We start from the raw sequence: 21,003 nt of genomic DNA, 5'->3' as shown, positions 1-21,003 counted from the left end.
TCGTATTATTTATTTAAACCTCTTGCCTCCACAATGTTGCTTACACTAAAATTAACATAAACCACAGAATACACTCTATAAAAGCAGGCAACAACAAATATCCCCAATAGTAATAAAAAAAAAATCTCCTCCCCCCCAAGGCAGTCCTGATCAGCAACATAAAATTAGCAGCTTTCCTTGTATAAACCTGCCTTACACGAAAAAGGCAGATGCAAGTGTCTATACTTGGGGATGGGCTGCAGCTTAGTGGTGAAGTATCTGCTTTGCTTAACGAAGGTCCCAGTTCAATCCCTGACATCACCATTTAAAAGGCTCAGATCCTGTGAAAGACCTTGACCTGGAGAGCTGCTGCCAGTCAGAGCAGACAACACTGACTTTGACGGAACAATGGTGTGACTCAGTATAAGGGCACCTGCCTGTGTTCACGTGTGCTTCTACTGGCAGCTTGTTCCAGAGCGTCATCTAGCTAGCATTGTGTTGTGGTTAGAGTGCTGGGCAAAGATCTTCGTGATCCTGGGTCAAATCCCCACTCTGTCAGCCGAGCCTATCTCACAGGGTTGTTGCTGTAAGTATAAAATGGAAGAGGAGAAATTGATGCTGTCAGCTGTGTTGAGTCCCCACTGGGGAGAAAAGTGGGGTGTAACTGTCCAAATAAACAACCAACCAATAAAGCCCTGTACACCATCATTCTCCCTATAAGATGGGACAACTAGGAGGGCACGGACGACTGTAGTGACTACTTTGACTGAGAGTTCTCCAAAGCACCAAACCTGGGGCATTATGCACACAAAGCCTGGGTTGTGTAACTAAGCTACAAGTCTTCCTTTCAAAGTGTGATAGATATTTTGTTCACACATTGTTCACACAGGAAAGAGTTGTCTTTAAACACCTACACTGGAATGGTATGTTTGTCTTAGTTTAAAGCTTTTGTACATCTTACCCCAGCTGACAGCAATTCAGGAAAGCAAGGTGACGCCTTGAGTGTTTCATTCAAGTTTGGTATATTGCTATCGTGTACCCTGGGCAAAAGACCACTGCCTATTGGCGGGCTGACGGAATCTTCTCAGAAGTTTAGTTTCTCTCCCTGGATTTGCTGACCTTGTACAGCCCAAGCACATAGACTCCAGAACGATCAAGACCTCAGTGCTTGGTATTTCCAGCTTCATTACTGTTAGCCCTTGACCACTAATGAGGTGGTCAAGTAAAGGAACATAACACAATATGATGATTTGGACAAATAAGAATTTATCCTTACTAGGACGTATCTCGACAGTACAAATGAATATATTACCAAGACTATTGTTTTTGTTTCAGAATCTTCCTATTATATCCCAAGTAAAGTACTTTGATACATGGAAAAAGGACTTATTGAATTTTATCTGGCAAGGCAAGAAACCAAGGATTGCATATAAGTATTTGATTGACTCAAAAGAGAGAGGTGGACTTGCACTTCCAAACTTTAAATTATATGCTGAAGCGGCTGCTTTAGTATGGCTGAAAGACTGGATGGATTTAAAAAATACTCGTTTATTGGATTTAGAAGGGTATGACAATAGAAGTGGATGGCATGGTTATTTGTGGTACAATAAAGTTAAAATGCATGCATCATTTCAGCAACATATGGTTAAATCATCTCTCTACAGGATATGGACCAGATATAAACAATTATTAGAAGTAAAAACACATTTCATCACAAGGGATGCTAACTTTACGCCCATTACGACCTGCCCAGTTTTTAACTTATCAATATCTTTTGAAATGGGAAGGCACAACATGTTCACTTAAAGACTATGAAGAAGTTAAAGAATCACTATCTTGGCTCCAGTACTATCAAATACATTCGGTTTATTCACAGGATTTGAAAACAGGATTTCTTAGAACTAAATCAACTACAAAAACTTTTACTGGATACAAATGATCATCTTATATCTAAGATGTATAAACTACTGTTAGAACTTTACTGTGAACAAGAACGGATAAAACCTACTATGATTAGTTGGGCGCAAATGCTGGGTCACGATATAATGTTGCAGAAATGGGAAAGGTTATGGACAAAAGATCTGAAACTTATATCTTCGCGAATATTAGGGGGAAATGTATACAAAATGATGTACAAATGGTACTTAACACCGAAGAAACTAGCAAAATCATCTCCTTTAATGTCACCAAACTGTTGGAAATGTAATAAAGACATAGGTTCCTTTCATCATGTTTGGTGGACTTGTGAAAAAGCTAAGACGTTTTGGGAGATTATACATAACAAAATATGGAGGATTTTACAACAAAATATTTCTAAAACACCTGAAATGATGCTATTAAGTAGGATTCCAGATACTCATCAAAACTTTTTGATATATGCCACCACAGCTGCACGTGTGATATATGCAGCTAAATGGAAGACTGACGAACTGCCGACTAAAAATGATTAGATAAATAAGATGTTGGAATTGAAGAGATGGCGAAACTTAAAGCTTTGATAAATCAGACTGATAATGTACAATTTTTGGGGGAATGGGAGGCGTGGAGAATTTATTGTGAAAATCATTTTTCAATGGGATCGTTTAAAGGATATTCTTTGATTTAATCTCGATTACAGATTTGGTAGTGTGATTGTATTACGTTTTAAAATTAATATTCATAGTTAAGATAAGATAAGCATATAGTAATTAAATAATTTAGGGATTAAAATGTGTAATTAAAAGTACATACAATTAATTATTGGATGGAAGAGAATGAGGGGAAGTCACTATATTTTTTAATTATTATTCTTTTTCTTGTATTAAATGAAGAAAATAATAAAAATTTTGTTAAAAAAAAAAAGTAAAGGAACATAACACATTTTGAGGCCCCAGACCTCAGTCTGATGAAGAGAGTGCACATTGTGACAGCTGAAGTTATTAATACAGTATGTTGAGTGTATCTGCTAACAGAGGACACAGTCATGTACCTGATGAAGTGAGTTCTAGGCCATAAAAGGTTATGATATAATACATTTAAAGTGCTACAATACTCTCATGTTATGCAATACAGAATAATACTGGGGGGGGGAGTTCTGTGCACTGAAGAGCTTGCAGTTTTGACAGTGGGCGGGGGGGGGGAAGAAATTTGCTTCCTTTTCCTTATCCAAAAGAAATTAACCATTTGATAGCTCACAGGAGAAAAGACTTGAACTGGGTACAGTAAAATTGCTACCATCCTGTAAAGTGCACTGTAATCTGGCAGCCCACATTTTATGCATGTATATTATGATTGAGATAATACTGTCTGTTGCAAACGGATGCAAAATTTCCCTCCCTCCCTTCTGTACCCCATAAAAACATAATAAAAAAAATTTAACAAGAAGAAAAAAAGAAGGGAACAGCAGCAGGGGGAAAGAGACAAAGTCCCTAAGATCTGTGGGGCCCATGCAAGGATGGGCAAAATTCAAAGTCCTGTCCTATATTCTCCTCCCTGCCCACCCTCTGGGGATGAGTCTTCTGCCTGGAGTAAGGGGAACCTCTGCTCCCCAGATTTTGTGCTGCTGCCTCTGTCTCTTTTCCTTGGGTCATCTGTAGCCATATTAAGATTCCACCCACATATCTCAATGTGTTAGCAAGAGCAAGCAGTCAAAGGTTTTCTTTTAAGTTTCTAGTCCCCATCAGGGTTCTAAATCTATGCTTAACAAAACCTCCTAAAATCCCAGAAGCTATAAGGAATGTAAAAGAGGATGGTGCTCCAGAGAGAACTAACTCTGTACTGGTATTTAATGAGGACAGCGTTGACTCTCCAAAGTTCATACCAAACAAATTTTCCTGATGTTTTTCTTTAGTATCAGAAGTCTTTGAATGGAAAAGCAAAGCCAACATTAAAAATGCAGAAAAGAAAACAAAAGCCGAGTCCTATGTCTTTTTGCTAAAGCAATCAGCAAGGCAGGTCACAAGTTCCAAAACTCAAGGCTTAAAATCTAGTTACAGTGAGGCAACACCCCCCCCCACATGATTATCAGAGAAATTTTTATATTTCTAACTTTACGTCATCCTATTAAAATAGGCACAATATAGCCTGACCCTTGGCTGTGGGATATGTTTATATGCTGCTGGGTAACATTTGCCCAACCATCTCTGTTAGTCTCTCGCCATAAGTCCGCTGCAACTTGATGGCACTTTACAAAGACACGCACATTTACCCACCCTTTCCTCAGATACTCTGTTTGCATTTTCTGTGCTGAGTCCCTTGAATGGCTGAAATGCTCTCTAAGGGTTAAATTGAGAGAGCCAGCCGCAGTCTTATATGATGTCTCGGAATCTCATTTCTATATCATGACTCAAGTACATGTTTACCCAGTCAATGTGAAGGTAGTTGAAGTCACCTAGTATCACATCTCCAGATCAGTCTCAAGGGTTTGATCAGTGTTAACATACTCCCACTTTTAAGTAACCCAGTATTTTCACTAATATCACTTCTGTTGAGGTGTGCATTCCCATTTTATAACTTGTTTTATTCGATGTCCTCTCTGTTATACAATGCAATACCTCCCCCACACATCCCTCCTTGTTCTGCCTGTAAAGTTTATACTCAGGGATGACCATTTCCATTGATTTTCCCTGTTCCATCATGTTTCTGAGCCACCTGCTATATCTAAATTGTTATTGAGCAGCAAGTGCTCCAGCTCTGCCACGTTTTTGATATGAAGTGCCAGCAGCGTGGTTCAGGTGAAGCCCATCTCTTTTGTACAGCTTCAGCATGTTCCAGAAAATTCCCCAGTGCCTAACAAAAACCAAACAAATATGGCACCACTTTCCATGCACTGGGACCCCTTATCTGTAAGCCAAAGCAGCTTGCTCTCTGCTTTGTACTATGCAAAAAAGAAGATGAGCAACTTAGTTGTACTTATCATCCAGGGTGCTTCCTTGTCATGCCCAAAGTTTCTCAGATGAAAAGGCGCATCCTTCATGCTGTTCCCAATTGGTACAGACAGCTGAAGACCTTGGGGTGGAGCTGCTAGCTCGTAGCTTCTCCTGTAAAGGGGTCACTTCTGGTGTATCCCCACCAATGAAGGGGATGGGACATTTCTCTCGCAACTCAGTGTCTTTGAAGAGTCGGGATCTGACTTTTCTCTGAATTATCAGTATTGCTTTTCTTCATAGCAATGATAGTTAACTTTGAAGTCTGATCTGCAGATGACCAGCTGAATTGTCCCACGTTTTTAAGCAAGTGTTGGCTAAAAGGAGCCAGCCAGCTTCGTGATTCACTTTTGGAGGAAGCACATATTGGCGCCAGTAAATGATGATTATGAAGGGTTTTAGTCAAGGTGTTTTCTCATAGATAAAAAACAAGGAGGCAAGGGGCTTATCCTTAATTATAGAGAGTTGAATCCATTTCTTGTTCTTAAAAACTTTCACATGGTTTCTATTTCAGACATCCTTGTGCCAGGTATTTGGTTTGTTAAGACTTTTTGGATACTTATTTTCACATAAAAATAGAAGAAAATTATTACATTTATGTGGTGGTGGTGGATCTCAGGAAATTCAGATGTGAAGTATTCCCATAGTAGTGACTGACTCCAAAGATAGGCTTGTTACTGTCACAGCTGACTTTTACTATGTTACAGGATCTACAGTTACACATCAATTGGGGAAAATCCCATTTAGAACCTTCCTATTTTGTCCATCGGCACCTGCATAGACTCAGGGTGGTCTGCTATCCCTTCCTGGCTTTCCAAAGACATTTGGTATACAACATTGTCTAGGTAGCTACAGACAACACAACTGTGATGTTTTATTTGAACAAATGGGGGCACATCTCACTAGTTTTGTGTTTAGAGGCCTGGTGTGCATCCCACCACACCCCTGGCATCCTGAGGACTGGCAGATTCCCTCAGCTGTTCCCTCACAGTGGCCCATGAACGAACTATCTCCTTGTGTCATCTGCTCTTGCGCATTGGGCACCCTGACATTGAACTTTTTGCTACACAGATCAACAAGAAGTACCAAAGCTAGGGTAGGATCCCTAAGGGATGCTTTCCATGTTTGGCTGTCAGGAACTCTGTTCTACACCTTCTACTCACACTCTGTGTAACAGGAAAAATTAGACTAGAGGTTACAAACACTTTCTTAATAGTGTCCTTTTGGCCTTGCCAGAGCTGATTCACTGCTCTTCTAGTCATGTCCAGCGAGGTACTCTAGCTATTTCCCCAAAACCCAGACCTTCCCTCGTAGGGCCCAGTCTTGCCTGCACCTGACAACCCAGTTGATGTTATTTGTTATTTATTCATACTAAGGGTACTAGTACAGGGTTCAAATTATGCCTGCTATATGCTGTATAAAAAGCAGCATTGAAGCTTGGCTAAATCTTTGGTTCATAGGCTTTAGGGTTCTTGGTAGGCCCTAGCCTATTTAATCCCACAATTTCTCTTTTGCTGTTTCTAATGGTTCAGTTCCAATATTTGCACTTAGACATGACTGCAATTGTTTCAAGACAGATTCCTTGACAACGGTAGGAACCCATCCACTCTTAGATCTTCTAGTTTTAAATGGAGGAGGTTTGCCTCCTAGACTTCTCAAAGGTCCCTGGACCCAACTATCTGCCTGCTGTGCAATGCTTTTGATTGCCTCATTGAGTTGGTTCCGGCTGGACTCTGTCAATTAGAATTCACCATGCTGTTATTGCACCCTTCCGCTCCCACACTGGGGGTAAATCAATGTTTGCCCAAAGGCAGCCGAATCTAAACAGAGCCTGTTGAACAAACTTCCACTGCCCCTCATCCTCTTCCTCCGTGCTGCCTTTTACTAGTTCTGGCAAAGTCAATGTCTACATTTTCTGCACCAATAGACACCTGCCTCTTCCAGTTGCTTACCCAGAAAACTGCCTTCCTCATAGCTTTCACCTCTGAACATGGGGTTCCTGAATCACAAACACTCAGGCATGACCCCCATTCTTGGAGATTCATAATGCTATGATGGACTTCATACCTTGTCGTAAGTTTCTTCTTAAAGTGGTTTTCTGTTTCCGTCTCAGTCAGGATGTCTCCCTACACTATTTTCCTACCCTAAGGCAGAACTACCCTATAGGGAATCGCCGGGGAATGCTGGAAGAGGCACAGGTGAGACCTGGTAAAGGGAGGGGTGGACCCAATCCCTTTAAAGACAGCTTCTGAGCTGAGGCCGAGGAGGATACGGGCTGTGGAATATTCCTGCGAGATGGGGAACCTCAGGGAAGGAGTTGCACCTTCATTCTCTTCTCCAACCCATTTTGAGGCCAAGGAAGCTGGAAGTCCTGGAGGGGGGGGCATGAAGTGGGGACTCCGAGGGCAGGACCGCACAACAGGAAAACACTAACAGTTCCCTTCAAACATGATTCCCCCCCTGAAGCCCCATCCCCCACCTTCCCCCCCAATGATCATTCTGGAGAAACAATCATTTTGGCACAGTCTTATAAACCACACCTACACCCAACCGTCCATGGGGGGGAGGGGGGTGTCAACATATGTCAAAGTTATGCCTAGTCTGCAGTTTGCTAAACAGATCATACTGATCAGAGTGACAGCTAAGTCATGTGATGATGCTGGTCTGATCCAGTTTGTACAGCCAGGAATGGGGATTTCCAGAATGACTCATCTCAGGTGAACTGTGATTGGTCATGAATGTGTATATAAGTCTGTATAGTGAATGTGAGTTACCTCTTGCTGAAATATATATGCTGGCGGAGCATGCTGTTGCTCAGAGCTGTGAATGTTAACAGCCAAAGAACTCTGTGTAGATATTGTAAATAAACTGTACATAGCAGAACTGCGTGGTGTGAAGTGGCTACCAGGTAAACTCCTGAAGTCCAGACAAGCTGTGCGCGACAGGGGGAGGGGGAGGAGAAAGTGACGAATGGGAATGGGCAGAGAAATCACTTTAATTTCTTCCGGTTTTAAATGTAAGGTATCCCCTATTACTACTCATATCAGCTCCTCTGCCACTTTGGCAAGAAAAAATACATTCCGCCCTGATGATCCATGAGTAACTGCAGTGCAAAGTCCTTCATGGCTGCTGCACGATGTATTCCTCAAAGGTCAAGCGCTGGTAGCATGACAAGCTGTCCAGAACCCAGTCACGGGCTACTACAATAGCACTGCAGGGAGGTGGAATTCCTGCAACATAAGATGAGCACCGTGAGACTCAGAACAGGACTTGCTCTCTTCGCTCTTCACTACAGAGGGCTTTGAAATGCTGGTGACAGAAAGAGGATGGGAGACAGCTGCCTGGAAATGTCCCTTGACCTCTCTTGTTGGCAAGAAGTTTTGTTGGGAGGCAACTAGGGTGTTTTCCCATGTGGGGACAGACTTGTGTGGCTTATCAGTGGCTGATACAGCACAGTTGCTGATGCAGCACAGAGAATAAGGAGGAGGAGGAGGAATTAATATGCCAACTTTCTCTACCTTTTAAGGAGAATCAAATCAGCTTAGAATCTCCTTCCCTTCCTCTCCTCACTACAGACACCTTGTGAGGTAGGTGAGGCTGAGAGAGCTCGAAGAGAACTGTGACTAGCCCAAGTGCACCCAACTGGCTTCATGTTTATGAGTGGGGAAACCAGATTAGAGTCCGCCGCTCATGTGGAGGAGTGGGGAATCAAACCTGGTTCTCCAGATTACAGTCCACCGCTCTTAACCACTACACCATGCTGGCAATGGCATTTCCACAATGGCAGGTTTCCCTGCCCCAATCCCCAATGGTAGCCACCCCAACTCCTAAACCCTTTTTTATAGTTGTTGTTTTTTAAATCATAAATTGACATATCATAAGACAGATTGTTATAACATTATGACCCTATCCGATTCTTTGATTACCTAGCTATCATTTTTAAAAAGTAAGCCAAGCATCTAGCCCAGGGTTTCCCAACCATTTTTAGCCTGCAGGCATCTTTGGAATTCTGACACAGTCGGGTGTACACAGCCACAAAATGGCTGCCCCAAGAGGTGGAGCCAGCCACAAAATGGCTGCTGCAACTTACCTTCAGTCACACAGTGAAGATCATTGTGCAGTGGGGTCAGATGCTTTCAAAGCAACATTTTAAAAAAACCTGACAGCCAATCAAATCTCCAGTGGCCAATCAGAAGCCTTTGCATTCCCAGGGAACTTCCTCCAGGCCAGAGTGGTCAGGGATCCTGGAGGGTTTTTTTTTTTTTTGCCATCTTCTGGGCATGGAGTAGGGGTCACTGGGGGCATGGGGGGGAGGTAGTTGTGAATTTCCTACATTGTGCAGGGAGTTGGACTAGACGACCCTGGTGGTCCCCTCCAACTCTATGATTCTATTCTATTCTATTCGCCCCAACTGGCCCTGCCCACTGTCTGAAAACTCTTGGCAGGTGCCAGGAAAGGCATCTGTGGGCACTATGACTCCCACAGGTTCCATGCTGAGGAGCCCTGCTTTTCACAACCCCTCACCACAATATGGTTAATTTTGCTTCATGCAGACCCAGGCATTTTTACCCCAAACAAGCATAGTTGGGTCCCTGCATTACTGGAGGAGAAACGATCAGCACTGTGAGCATACCTTGGCCGCCAGAGTCTTCCACCCAAGCATCGGGCTGAATGACCACGACAGAGTCCTAAAAAGGTTGCCAGAAAAGAGACAAGGGTAAGTCAGCTGCGCAGGATTGATGTCTCTTGCTTGCCTGAGGTAACACTGGGCTGTTCTTCACTGTGCTGCAGAATTCCAACAGGGACTTGAGGAAGGACAGAAAACTTGGGAGGAGGGGGGTCAGCATTGTTATAAAGTTCGATCTTGACCTCTCCCACACAACACAATTTTGGGTGGTTTCCCAATCACTGGTGGGGCTGTTGAGTCAGCAGCAATGGGGCTTCTGGATGAGAGACTTCCCCACATTATTCATGTTCCAGTTCCACCCCCTCCAAAATATGAGGACTTCCTCATATTTTAAATCAGTAACTGTCCTATCACTATGACAATTACAGATTAACAGCCTCTCCCAAAGGCACCCCATGGCACAGGAGGGCAGAACGTCCACCCCAGTGGACTGGAACATAGACAATGGCGCTGATGTGGGTGGGACAGGGAAGCTCGACTTTCCCGTCCACTTGGCCATTCTTCCAACTCTATGGCAATCTTTACAGAAAAACTGTTGCCGAGCAAGTTTCAGAAAGAACGCAACAAGAAGAAGAACTGGTCTTTATATGCCTATTTTCTCTACCTTTTAAGGAGAATCAAACCATCTTACAATCTCCTTCCCTCCTTTTCCCCACAACAGACACCTTGTGAGGTAGGTGAAGCTGAGAGAGTTCAGAGAGAACTGTGACTGGCCCAAGTTCACCCAGCTGGCTTCATGTGGAGGAATGGAGAAACCAACCTGGTTCCCCAGATTAGTGTCTGCCGCTCGTGTGGAGGAATGGGGAATTCAAACCTCCCAGGAATGAACCGTCTAAGCGGTTTACAAATTCAAGCTCAATCTTGGGGAATCAAACCTGGTTATCCAGATTAGAGTCCGCCTCTCTTAACCACTACACCATAAGACCCAGGCAAACCTGGAAGGTACATGAAAGCACCATGATGCTATGGGGAAGTGGGAGGGGAAAGTCTGCTTCCCAGTAGCATCCAATCTGAGGCAAACAACCCACTTCGAAAAGCTGCTAGATGATAAAGCCAGAGCAAAGGAAGTGCCATTTGGAAGCAGAGATGTTGGCCCTGCAGCAAATGGGGGGCACGGGAAGGATTGATGGGGCCACACTGGAAGCCACACCCTCTCCGATACATGCCAGCTTCCACACGTTAGCACTCTTTCTGAGGGAAGAATGCTCCATAGTTCCATGCAGCTTCAGAAGTGGGTGTGACTTTTGAGAAAGCAGCTGAGCATCACTCGGCTTTGTCCCGGTGTAAAAACTGACAGAAGGGCTTGGAAAGACCCCGAAAAGCCACTGGGTAAGATGGCTCTGAAGTCAATGATCCACTGGCCTGACACACTCTTAGGCAGCTCCCGGTGACGGCACAGCCCACAGAATTGAGCACGTGAAGCTGCCTTCTATTGAATCAGACCCTTGGTCCATCAAATTCAGTATGGTCTACTCAGACCAGTAGCGGCTGTCCAGGGTCTCAGGCAGAGGTCTTTCACATCACCTACTTGCCTAGTCCCTTTAACAGGGGACTGAACCTGGGACCTTCTGCATGCCCCTCAGATGCTCTACCACTGAGCCACGGCCCCTCCCCTGAGACTGGACCCATCCACCAGTGCTGCAATATTCAGACACGCACTTACTGCTGAGCATGAGAATAAGTGAGGTTGCTTCACGAGGGAGGCACCGCACAATTCGACCATCCACTCCAGTTGTTCTGCACAGTTCCCAGGCAACAGAAGGAGACAGAAGAGAGACAAGAATATTAAACTATCAAGGCAGAAGTCCACACCCCTGGGCTGAATCTGTTCCCTGAAATCTGCTAGGAGACACTGGGATTTTAAAAAATGGAATCTCAGAACTTTGTCAGTTGCTTTATACATTCTCTTTTTGGAGGTAATCCCAAGAAAGGACTATCATAGAACAGAATCACAGAGTTGGAAGGGACCACCAGGGTCATTTAGTTCAACCCCCTGGACGATGCAGGAAATGAATTAAACACCCCCAGTGACCCCCTACTCCATGCCCAGAAGACACATAACCATACATGCACAGATAATTCACAGTGGGTAGCCGTGTTAGTCTGTCTGCAGTAGTAGAAAAGAGCAAGAGTCCAGTAGCACCTTAAAGACTAACAAAAATATTTTCTGGCAGGGTATGAGCTTTCATGAGCCACAGCTCACTTCTTCAAATACAGCTAGAATGTGAATCCATGTGTCTTTAAGTAGAGGAGAGTGAATTCAGACAAGCATTAGTATGTAAATGTTAACAGTATGTAAATGTGAATAGCAGGCATGATGGGATTAGGTGTGGTATGCAGAAGAGTCTGTGATGTCCAGGGGAGATATGGGTGTGGAGAAATCAGCATTGGTAATGAGCCATGAATGCAAGGTCTTTATTCAGCCCAGGTAAATGCATTGTCTTTCATACATGCACAGAGTTTGTTTTAGAACACAGAATTCAGCATTCTGAAGCAAATGTCTAGCCTAAATATCTGTAACAATATAAGCTTAGAAGGTGAAGATACTGGCTTCTTGAAAGCCAAAGTGGGCAAAGCCCAGCATGATTCAGCATTCAGGAATGGGGTCTCAGTGCACAGCAAAACTCACCTATCTGTTCCCTTTTGGCTATTAGAAGCAGAATGAATTATGCAAATTAAGCAAACAGATGCACATTAATTTGCACAACATATTAAAGCTACAGAATCCATCTTTCCCTGGGGCAGGTTCTGTACCAGAGATAAATACCACCCACTCTTCAAATAATGTCAGAATCCTGGGTTACTACCCTCAAAGATAACAATCCTGCTGCTGTTTACATGACCCTTTGGATAAAAAAAAAGTGGAGCCAAGACCACCCCCCTCCCCGCACCTCAACAAAGAGGTTACTTTCATCTCATGCCAACTACTTTCAACTCACTTCAAACGCCCACATACACAAACACACCTTGTTGCCTCACCTCTTTGCATGCCTGTGAATGGCCCATAGCAGCAAATTTCCAAGCCCTGGAAAAGCTGGAAAGAGAAGGCAAATGTGTTGAAAGAGGCAGTCATGGTACTGCTATGAGTGTGGGCCGAGCTCACACTTTGCTCATGATTGAATGTGGGCAGTTGATTTGATACAAATCAGATTTTAAAAAAAGAAAGAACGAAGATTCACAACGGAAACAGATGTGAAGAGCTAATGAAAGACTGTGGCCATTTATGCATGGCTCGTAGTCACCTTGCCGACTTTTTCGGGGTTTTGCTTTGATTATGCATGCATTTTCTGACCATCAGAACTCGCCTCGCTCTTCCCCCTGCGTTTCCCCACGTTTTGCCAGCGTTTTCTGGATTTGTGTTTAGCCAGCATCCAGGAAACGTGAGGTAGCACAGCAAGCTACAGGTAACCCCTCCCTTTGTGTGTCTTAGGAAAGAGCTTGCTGAATGACTAAAATACAGAAGAGAGAGAAAGGGAGTCTGAAAAATCCAAACAGCAGTGAATTTCTTTCTATTTCCACTAGCTTTAATTATACAAAAATGTAATGCAAAAGAATAAAAATGCAGGTCCAATCAGCAGCCAGTCTTCAGATGGGGGAACAACACAGGGAAAAGCAAAATAAATAAAATCAGATGAACATCGCTGGGTCACAGCTTTGCAGCATCCAGAAATTGTTTATTCTGATGTCCATTACAACCCCCCCCCCCCAAACAAGCAGCTGTGACTTGCGTGAGTTCTGGACACCACATATACGTTTTTATAGACAAAAAGGTCCTGGAGCTAAGAATGCAAACTCTCTCTAAAAAGGGTCAGCACCTGCCTACTCACTGAGCAACATCATTTCAGTTATCGAAACGGGAAAGGAGTTTCAGTTGCATACACACAAAAGCTAACAGGAGTAGGTGCTCCTGTAGCATTTCTAAGACAAGAGTGCCTTCCTTGTGCAGAATACTATTTACACACACTTTACACACAGCGGTACATTTTCCACATCACTCCTACGAGCATCACTATGTTCAGTAAAGTAATGCAAGCATATTCCAAATTTTTCCTCTGTGTGTGGGGTGTGTGTGAGTGAGTGAGTTAGAGAGAGAGATTGTGATTGAGTGATTAATTGATTGAACATTCCCATGAACAAACATTCCAGAGGAAGAGGTATATACTCTCCTCTTACAGCAAAAAAGCAGTCGCACCTTTCCAGTAGAAGGTTCCCTCGCTCTCTTGGGCCCTTGATGATTTCTCCCATAATCAACATCTCCTCTCACTTCAAAGTCCCCCTGGAAGATAATGCAAACAAAGCGAAATCAATAAAATGGGCCATGCAGCCAAGACAGCTTTTGGAATCTGAACTGGAATCCTTTAAATCAACATGCTGGGTGGTGATGGAGAGAGGAAGGCTGCAGGCACAAGAGCTCACATTCCACTCTATCAAGTAAGGAACACAACCAATTGTATTTCACTATAAACAAACATTCCTTGCGTAAGGCAGCTGCAATGTTTATGGCAATTCAGTCATGACAGAGGAGCTCATCCAATTACAGGTTGGGGGTGGGATTCTGCACACAAGCAAAAAGCAGCTTTTTACTGACAAGCTATTTTGGAAACTTATGGGCTACCCTTTCCAGAGACCTGATCAAGGCAGCTCAAAAGTAAAAACAAATCATAAAAACAACAAAAATTATAAATATTAGAAACAACCCATTCAAGACAAGCTTGGGACATAAAAACAGCATGAAACAAACACTGAGCAAAATATCCATAAAACAAACAAACATGCTCTAGAACACCATTCAATTAAATTAGTATTTTCAACTTCTGTTCTCATCCACAAGTCAGCATTTAAAGTGAACAGCAAATAAACAGCCATATCAGATAAGAAGCATCCCTTCTAAATTACCCCTCGCACATGCCAAGGGCACTGAAAACAGCAGAAAAACCTAAGTGTACAACCAGACATACCTCATTTAGGACTCTTCCTTCCTTCAGTGACTGTAGTACCCCTAGGATCAGGACCAAACAAGGACCAGTTACTTTAACAAGAACGTAACATGATTTCTAGTTTATATCTTAAGATATAACAGAAGCTGTATCACCATGACAATGAGCAATCCCTTACTTTACACCCAGGGTGCTGCTGCTTCCCATATGAGCTCACACTGCAATTTAGGTCAGCCCAACAGGCCCAACTGCCGACACCCTCAATCTGCCAGGTGTGGTCAATACTGGCAAAATCCCACACCTCTATGGTGTCAATACCAACCTTGGTGCCTGCCAGAAGAAATGCCCTAGTAATATCAGTGTGTCACTGGCAACCAAGCTCAAGTTAATTCATGCCATAGTATTCCCTATTACTATATATGGATGTGAAAGCTGGACAATGAAGAAAGCTGATAGGAAGAAAGTAGATTCCTTTGAAATGTGGTGTTGAAGGAGAGTGTTACGGATATCCTGGACCACCCAAAAAACAAATCAGTGGGTTATAGATCAAATCAAGTCTGAACTGACCCTAGAAGCTAAAATGACTAAGCTGAGGCTATCGTACTTTGGCCGCATTATGAGAAGAGAACAGTCACTGGAAAAGACAATAATGCTAAGAAAAGTTGAAGACAGCAGGAAAAGAGGAAGACCCAACAAGTGATAAAGGAAGCCACGGCCCTCAGTTTGTAAGACTTGAGCAAGGCTGCTAAAGATAGGGAGGACATTGATTCATAGGTCGCCATGAGCCAGAAGTGACTTGATAGCATTTAACACGCATAATATCATTATTGCCATTCTGGAGAACTTGCAAAACATTTTATGGTGTTTTTAGCCTTTTTAGGCTGATGCAGGATATTTCTTGCTGTGTCTTTGGTTTTGTATTTCTACATTTATTAGACTGCTCGGAAAATTGGATCTCCCCCCCACACTTAATTTATATCTCAAGAGCCAGAGTGATATAGTGGTTAAGAGCGATGAACTCTAAACTGGAGAACCAGGTTTGTTTCCTCACTCCTTCACATGAAATCTGCTGGATTACCTTGGGCCATTCTCAGTTCTCTCAGAACTCTCTCAGCCCACGTGGAGGCAGGCAATGGCAAACCACCACTGAATGTCTCTTGCCTTGAAAACCCTATGGGGTTGCCGTAAGTCAGCTATGACTTGAAGGAACTTTCCACCACTATTAATTTATATCTCAACGTTATCCTCAATAGGGGCTCTCAGTGGCTTACATTGTTCTTCTGTTTTCCATTTTATCCTCACAAAAACCCCATGAGGCAGGGTGAGGCTGAGTGTGTGTGACTGGCCCAATCTCACCCAGCAAGCTTCCATGGCAGAGGTGGGATTTCAACCTGCAACGAAGGAGAGCAGGCAAAGATGTTCCAGGAAGTGTTCACACTTACACTCGTAGCTTACCACCCATTTCCGTGCCGCAATGCCAAGGAAGTATTTCAGGGTCCGCTCACATACTAGATCCTCATCTGAAGATTAAGCAGAAAGATCTCAGTTAGTGCTTAGTTCCAATGAAAGGCCAAGGACCAAAGAGTTACAGGAGGAACAGCCAGCGGCTTGAGCTGGCCCAACAGGGTTTTTTTTTAAACTGCTGTTAATTTTCCTGCTGACCCTCACGCTATTTCATAAACTAGTCTTCAGTTTCCAAAGCAGACTGCTGAGTGTGCAGGGCAGGTGGTGGTATTAGAAGAAAAACACGGCCCATATCACCTGAGACATAGACAAGCAGATAAGCCACATACTTTTAAATATCTTTTATGGATTCATGGGTTACCTCAAGAGGACTGAAATTCTTTCTCCATTTTCCATTTCAAGTATTCTTAATACCTCTCCCCACCTCCTCCAAGGTCTAAAGTGACTTTTTAAAACAAAACAAAGAGAAACCTTTCTCTCCCCTTTTTGTCTCCCAGGAATTACCAGCCAGATCCTTTACTCTCACCGCCGCCCAATTTCTGTGTCAAGACAGTAGAAAAGAGCAAGAGTCCAGTAGCACGTTAAAGACTCACAAAATTTCATGTAGGGTATGAGCTTTTGTGTTGTGACAAGACACTTGGCAACACAAATCATTTTTTAAAACAATTCTAAGCCCGCCTTTCTCCCTAGAAACTGGGACCCAAGATGACTAACAAAGCAAAACAATCAATAAAAACACCTTAAAAAGGTAAAGGTCCCCTGTGCAAGCACCGGGTCATTCCTGACCCATGGGGTGACGTCACATCTTGACGTTTACTAGGCAGACTTTGTTTATGGGGTGGTTTGCCAGTGCCTTCCCCAGTCATCTTCCCTTTACTCCCAGCAAGCTGGGAAATCATTTTACCGACCTCGGAAGGATGGAAGGTTGAGTCAACCTTGAGCCGGCTACCTGAAACTGACTTCCGTCGGGATCGAACTCAGATAGTGAGTAGAACTTTTGATTGCAGTACTGCAGCTTACCACTCTGTGCCATGGGGCTCACCTTACCAACAATATAATGAAATAGACCCTCAAGACACGCAAAATGCAAATAATCCTGCCCTCCCTAAAGACTGTTAGCCAAATAAGACACCAAAATAGTCTGGGACCTCCTTATTGCATGTCTCCAGTGCCTCTTCACATCTCTACGCCACAATGAAAAAGTTCAAGGGAGGATGTGTCATGCAGGTAGGCTTGGAGCCACTCTGCCATAATTTGGCCAATAACCTTTCCTAGGAAAGGCAGAATTGAGACAGGCCTGGGACAATTTAATTGGCTGAGACTTGCTTGTCCAAAGAAGTGTTTCCCCCCAATAATGGTCTTATATTTACCTCTTTCCTCTGATTAGGAAAGGTCCCTTCAGCTAGACCTAATCTATTCCACAAGCTTCCACAATGGGACTCTTACCAACTCCTTGCAAGATTTTTAATAACCAGGAAGAGCAAGGGTCCGAACTGCAGGCAGTGTCCTTTATAGCACCCAGATAGCCCAGGGATCAGCCCTCATCCCTACCTGCTCGACTCCAAGAGGTAATTGCCACATCCCACTATACAATTGACAGATGTGCACAGACAGCTGCCCTATTACAGAGACCAGAGCCTCATGCACTGTGCGTGGCCGATCACAGCCAGCCACAGGCCTCTAGGAAGGTCTCAAGCAGATTTTCAAGGGGCACCCATCCCCTGCTGACTACCCAGCATCTGGCAATCTCCGTTCCCTCTGTTCCTCACTCACCGGTTCTCATTATAACGTGGGTTGTGTCTTCAGAAAAGGTATTAGACCAAGTGCTCTCGGTTTCCCTGGCAAACTTCTGAATCAGTTGCTAAAAAGTAAAGTAAATTTTGGATTAGGAAGAGTGGGTTTTATCAGCAAGTTAAGCGTTGCTGGATTTAGAATGTGCTTTAAAAATAATTATCCATGCTATATTTGAGATACCAAGAGTGTCCTTTCCCCCCCCTTTTTTTGTAACTTTTCAGCCCTGGCAGGACTGGCTCGGAAAAAACTGATGCTGACTCCTATGGGTTTCAAAACGGCCTACCAGCACAATACAATCAGATTTCCCTCATGGTCTCTTTCCCACAACAGTCCCTTTTGTGCTCCAAGAAGACCCTACTACTCCACTGAGAAAAGGTTATTCACAGATGTGATAAAATATTTATACCCCACCTTTCCTTTCGGCTCATATTTCAAGTGAAAGCATACGGGCAGCCTAAACTCCCGGACTGGACCTGGCAACCCGATACGCAGGCACATGACTACTGTTCCAGCTGCGCGCCCGCTCCAAACGCTACTGGACGGCCGCTGCGCACCCCATTGAAACTGACACGGCTGCTCCTGTGAGCTCCGTGCAACCAGCAGCTAGGTGTCAGGCTGCTATCTCGGTTTCGTTATTGCCTCTGTCTCTGTGCTGTATTGTCTGCCCCCCAAGGTCGCATACCTAGGCCTGGGAACTCAGCTCCTGGGAAACTGTATTCATGCGTGTAATCTCCCGCCTTGCCTGCCTTATAATATCTCCCAGCTAGTGAGCCTCTCAGAGCTGTCATTTTATTCGTTTGCACTGTATGCCTATTTGATCAGTAAAAACCATCTGTTTGGACTCTATATGACTTTGTGGTGATTTCTGGTTCTGTGGGCCAAGGGCTGACATTATGACAGCTCTCACTCATCTTCACCGTTCTCCTAGCCAGGCTGGAGCCCAGGGGGGTTCGCCTGCCACTTGGATGGGAGCTGTGCAGCTCTCCAGGTGATCTACTACCCTGGAGCCCTTCTCAGAGGATCCTACTCTGTTACAAGACTTAATCGCTGAACTTTTCCGGACGACCCGAGAGGTTTGCCGCTTGAGGGGACTGGTACAGGCGCAGTGGCAATCTCTTACAGGACGTCTCTGGATGTTAACATCGGAGGATACTGATGCTCGTTTAGATCTTCAGGACTTGGATCAATTACTGGACGATGCCCGATTGGCGACTGAGGATTTACAAATATTAACTGGACTTTTGGATAATCTTATTTCTCGACAAACTCTTTCTACCATGGCGGGAGCCCCGCCGGAGGGTTTTTCCCTGATCCCGGATGCGGCCAGCTGCCAGGCTGAGGCCAAGCGAGTCGCTATTAGCACCGCTCTTCTCCTTGTGGAATGTACAAAGGACACCCCGGTAGCCACCTTGGCTCAAGTTTTGACCCCGACGTTTGGAGCCGAGGCATCCGCACTGGCGGTTCGAGTACAACCTCTGCTGGGCGGGGAACCTGACCCCATACTCTTGCTCCTCGAGACAGAACTTTTGCCGCGCATTACGGCAGAGGCTGCCCTAAGACTTGAGAACGCCAAAGTTCTTGCGGATCAGCAAGCCGCCGAAGCGGCTAGGGTCGCAAGAGAGAGAGAGGCGGCGGAAGCAGCCAGGGCGGCTGCAGCAAGGATTAGGAATCAGGCGAACGTGGACAAGCGACCCAAGGACTATGTACTGGGACTATCAGGTCTAACTTTTTCCCCGGCGTTTGTCCCGTCGCGTGCGACCCAACGCGCACGCCGTTTGGCTGACCGACGTCGAGACTCAGATGAGTCTGAAGACGAGGATTTATATGGGGATAGCTCTCAATGGGCCACGAGCTTCCGAACCAGTAAGCCTCATCTTACTGGTGGCCCAAGTGAGGAGGTTCATCTTTTACGAGCCCAGAATCGGGAGCTCTCCGACCGTGTTGATCAACTCCAGGAAGTAATGGAACTTATGCTTCAAGAGAACAGGCAATTACAACACACCCTGATAGCTCAGAGACAGCCCGTTCCGATACCGGGTCAGGGGGTACCCGTACAACCACCCGCTAATGTGCCTGCTCCACCCTTACCTCCTGGAGCTCCTGTTGCTCCTCCGCCCGGACCACCCGTGCAACCACCTGCTAATGTGCCCGCTCCACCCTTGCCTCCTGGAGCTCCTGTTGCTCCTCCGCCCGGACCACCCGTGCAACCGGGTCAACCCGCGCCCGGCCCTTGGAAGCAACTCAAATTGAGGACTACGTATGACGGATCTCTTGAGACTTTGCCTTGTTTCTTGCATCAAGTGGACAGTTATATGCGAGAACAAGGTCAACTTTTCCCCACGGAAGATAGCCGGGTGCGGTACGTAGCTTCCCTCCTGACAGGCAAAGCGGCTGACTGGATGGTCCTCCAGTTTGACACCCGCTCTCGTGCGATTCGTTCCCTCAACAACTTCATGACTGCCCTGAGAAGGAGGTTTGAGGACCCCTTCCTGGGGGAAAGAGCCAAAACGGAACTCTTACAATTAAAACAAGGCTCTGCTACAGTTCGGGAATTTGCCGATGAATTTCAGCGACTGGCAAGTAAAATTGTAGGTTGGCCCGAAACCACCCTAATCCATCATTTCAGGGAAGCCTTGCATCCTGACATTCTGAACTGGTCGTACATGCGGGGCGATCCCGATACCCTCGAAGGCTGGATCCTATTGGCCGAGGAAGTGGAAAGCCGCCGCCGCTTTATTTCTCTCGTCCGTCAAAAACACAAGGAGAAAGGCACCCAAAAGCCTCAACCCAAGGCACCACTGCTCGTCCCACGAAATCCCCCACGTCCGCTCCAGGAACGTGAAGCCCGATTTCAGAGGGGTGCCTGTCTTACATGCGGAGAAATGGGCCACTTTGCAGCCGTTTGCCCACGCCGCCAGGAATTATTTCGTCCCAGCACGACAACCCGCGCCCGAGGTCGTCCACCACGCAGAGGCACCGCGGCCACCCGCAGCGCAGCTCCGGGAAGGCCCACACCCTCTGCACTCCATGCCGGGGACCCAGCCTCCCTGCCTGCTTCCAACGACCCCGCCGGGTCTCGGATTACAAGTGCCCCATTGGGGGACAGCTTTCCCTCTTCGGATGAGGAAAACCCTTGGATTTCTCCAGCCTTAAACCTGGAATCTCCCCTCGACTTGTCAAAAAACGACTCCGGTCTGTGGTGAATGGAGCATCTCCACAGACCTCTCAGGATCTTCCT

General features: G+C 45.2%; 1 protein-coding gene across 1 annotated transcript in view; it reads right to left on the bottom strand.

Moving 5' to 3' along the window:
* Positions 1-8,003: 8,003 nt before the first annotated feature.
* The window catches only part of LOC130483782 (breast cancer type 1 susceptibility protein homolog), a 46,216-nt gene continuing 33,216 nt past the window's right edge, over positions 8,004-21,003 (bottom strand). Inside the window, exons 14-21 of the mRNA XM_056856713.1 lie at positions 17,745-17,832; positions 15,950-16,027; positions 14,529-14,569; positions 13,763-13,846; positions 12,550-12,604; positions 11,228-11,307; positions 9,517-9,571; positions 8,004-8,113 (exon numbers count right to left, since the gene is read on the bottom strand). Coding sequence (XP_056712691.1) covers positions 8,004-8,113; positions 9,517-9,571; positions 11,228-11,307; positions 12,550-12,604; positions 13,763-13,846; positions 14,529-14,569; positions 15,950-16,027; positions 17,745-17,832 — 591 coding nt within the window. The remainder of the gene's footprint in view (positions 8,114-9,516; positions 9,572-11,227; positions 11,308-12,549; positions 12,605-13,762; positions 13,847-14,528; positions 14,570-15,949; positions 16,028-17,744; positions 17,833-21,003) is intronic.

The sequence above is a fragment of the Euleptes europaea genome, chromosome 1 (genome assembly GCF_029931775.1).
Source record: "Euleptes europaea isolate rEulEur1 chromosome 1, rEulEur1.hap1, whole genome shotgun sequence".
Classification (NCBI taxonomy): Eukaryota; Metazoa; Chordata; class Lepidosauria; order Squamata; family Sphaerodactylidae; genus Euleptes; species Euleptes europaea.
The sequence above is the reverse complement of the archived record's forward strand: the minus strand, read 5'-3'. Positions and strand labels throughout refer to the sequence as shown.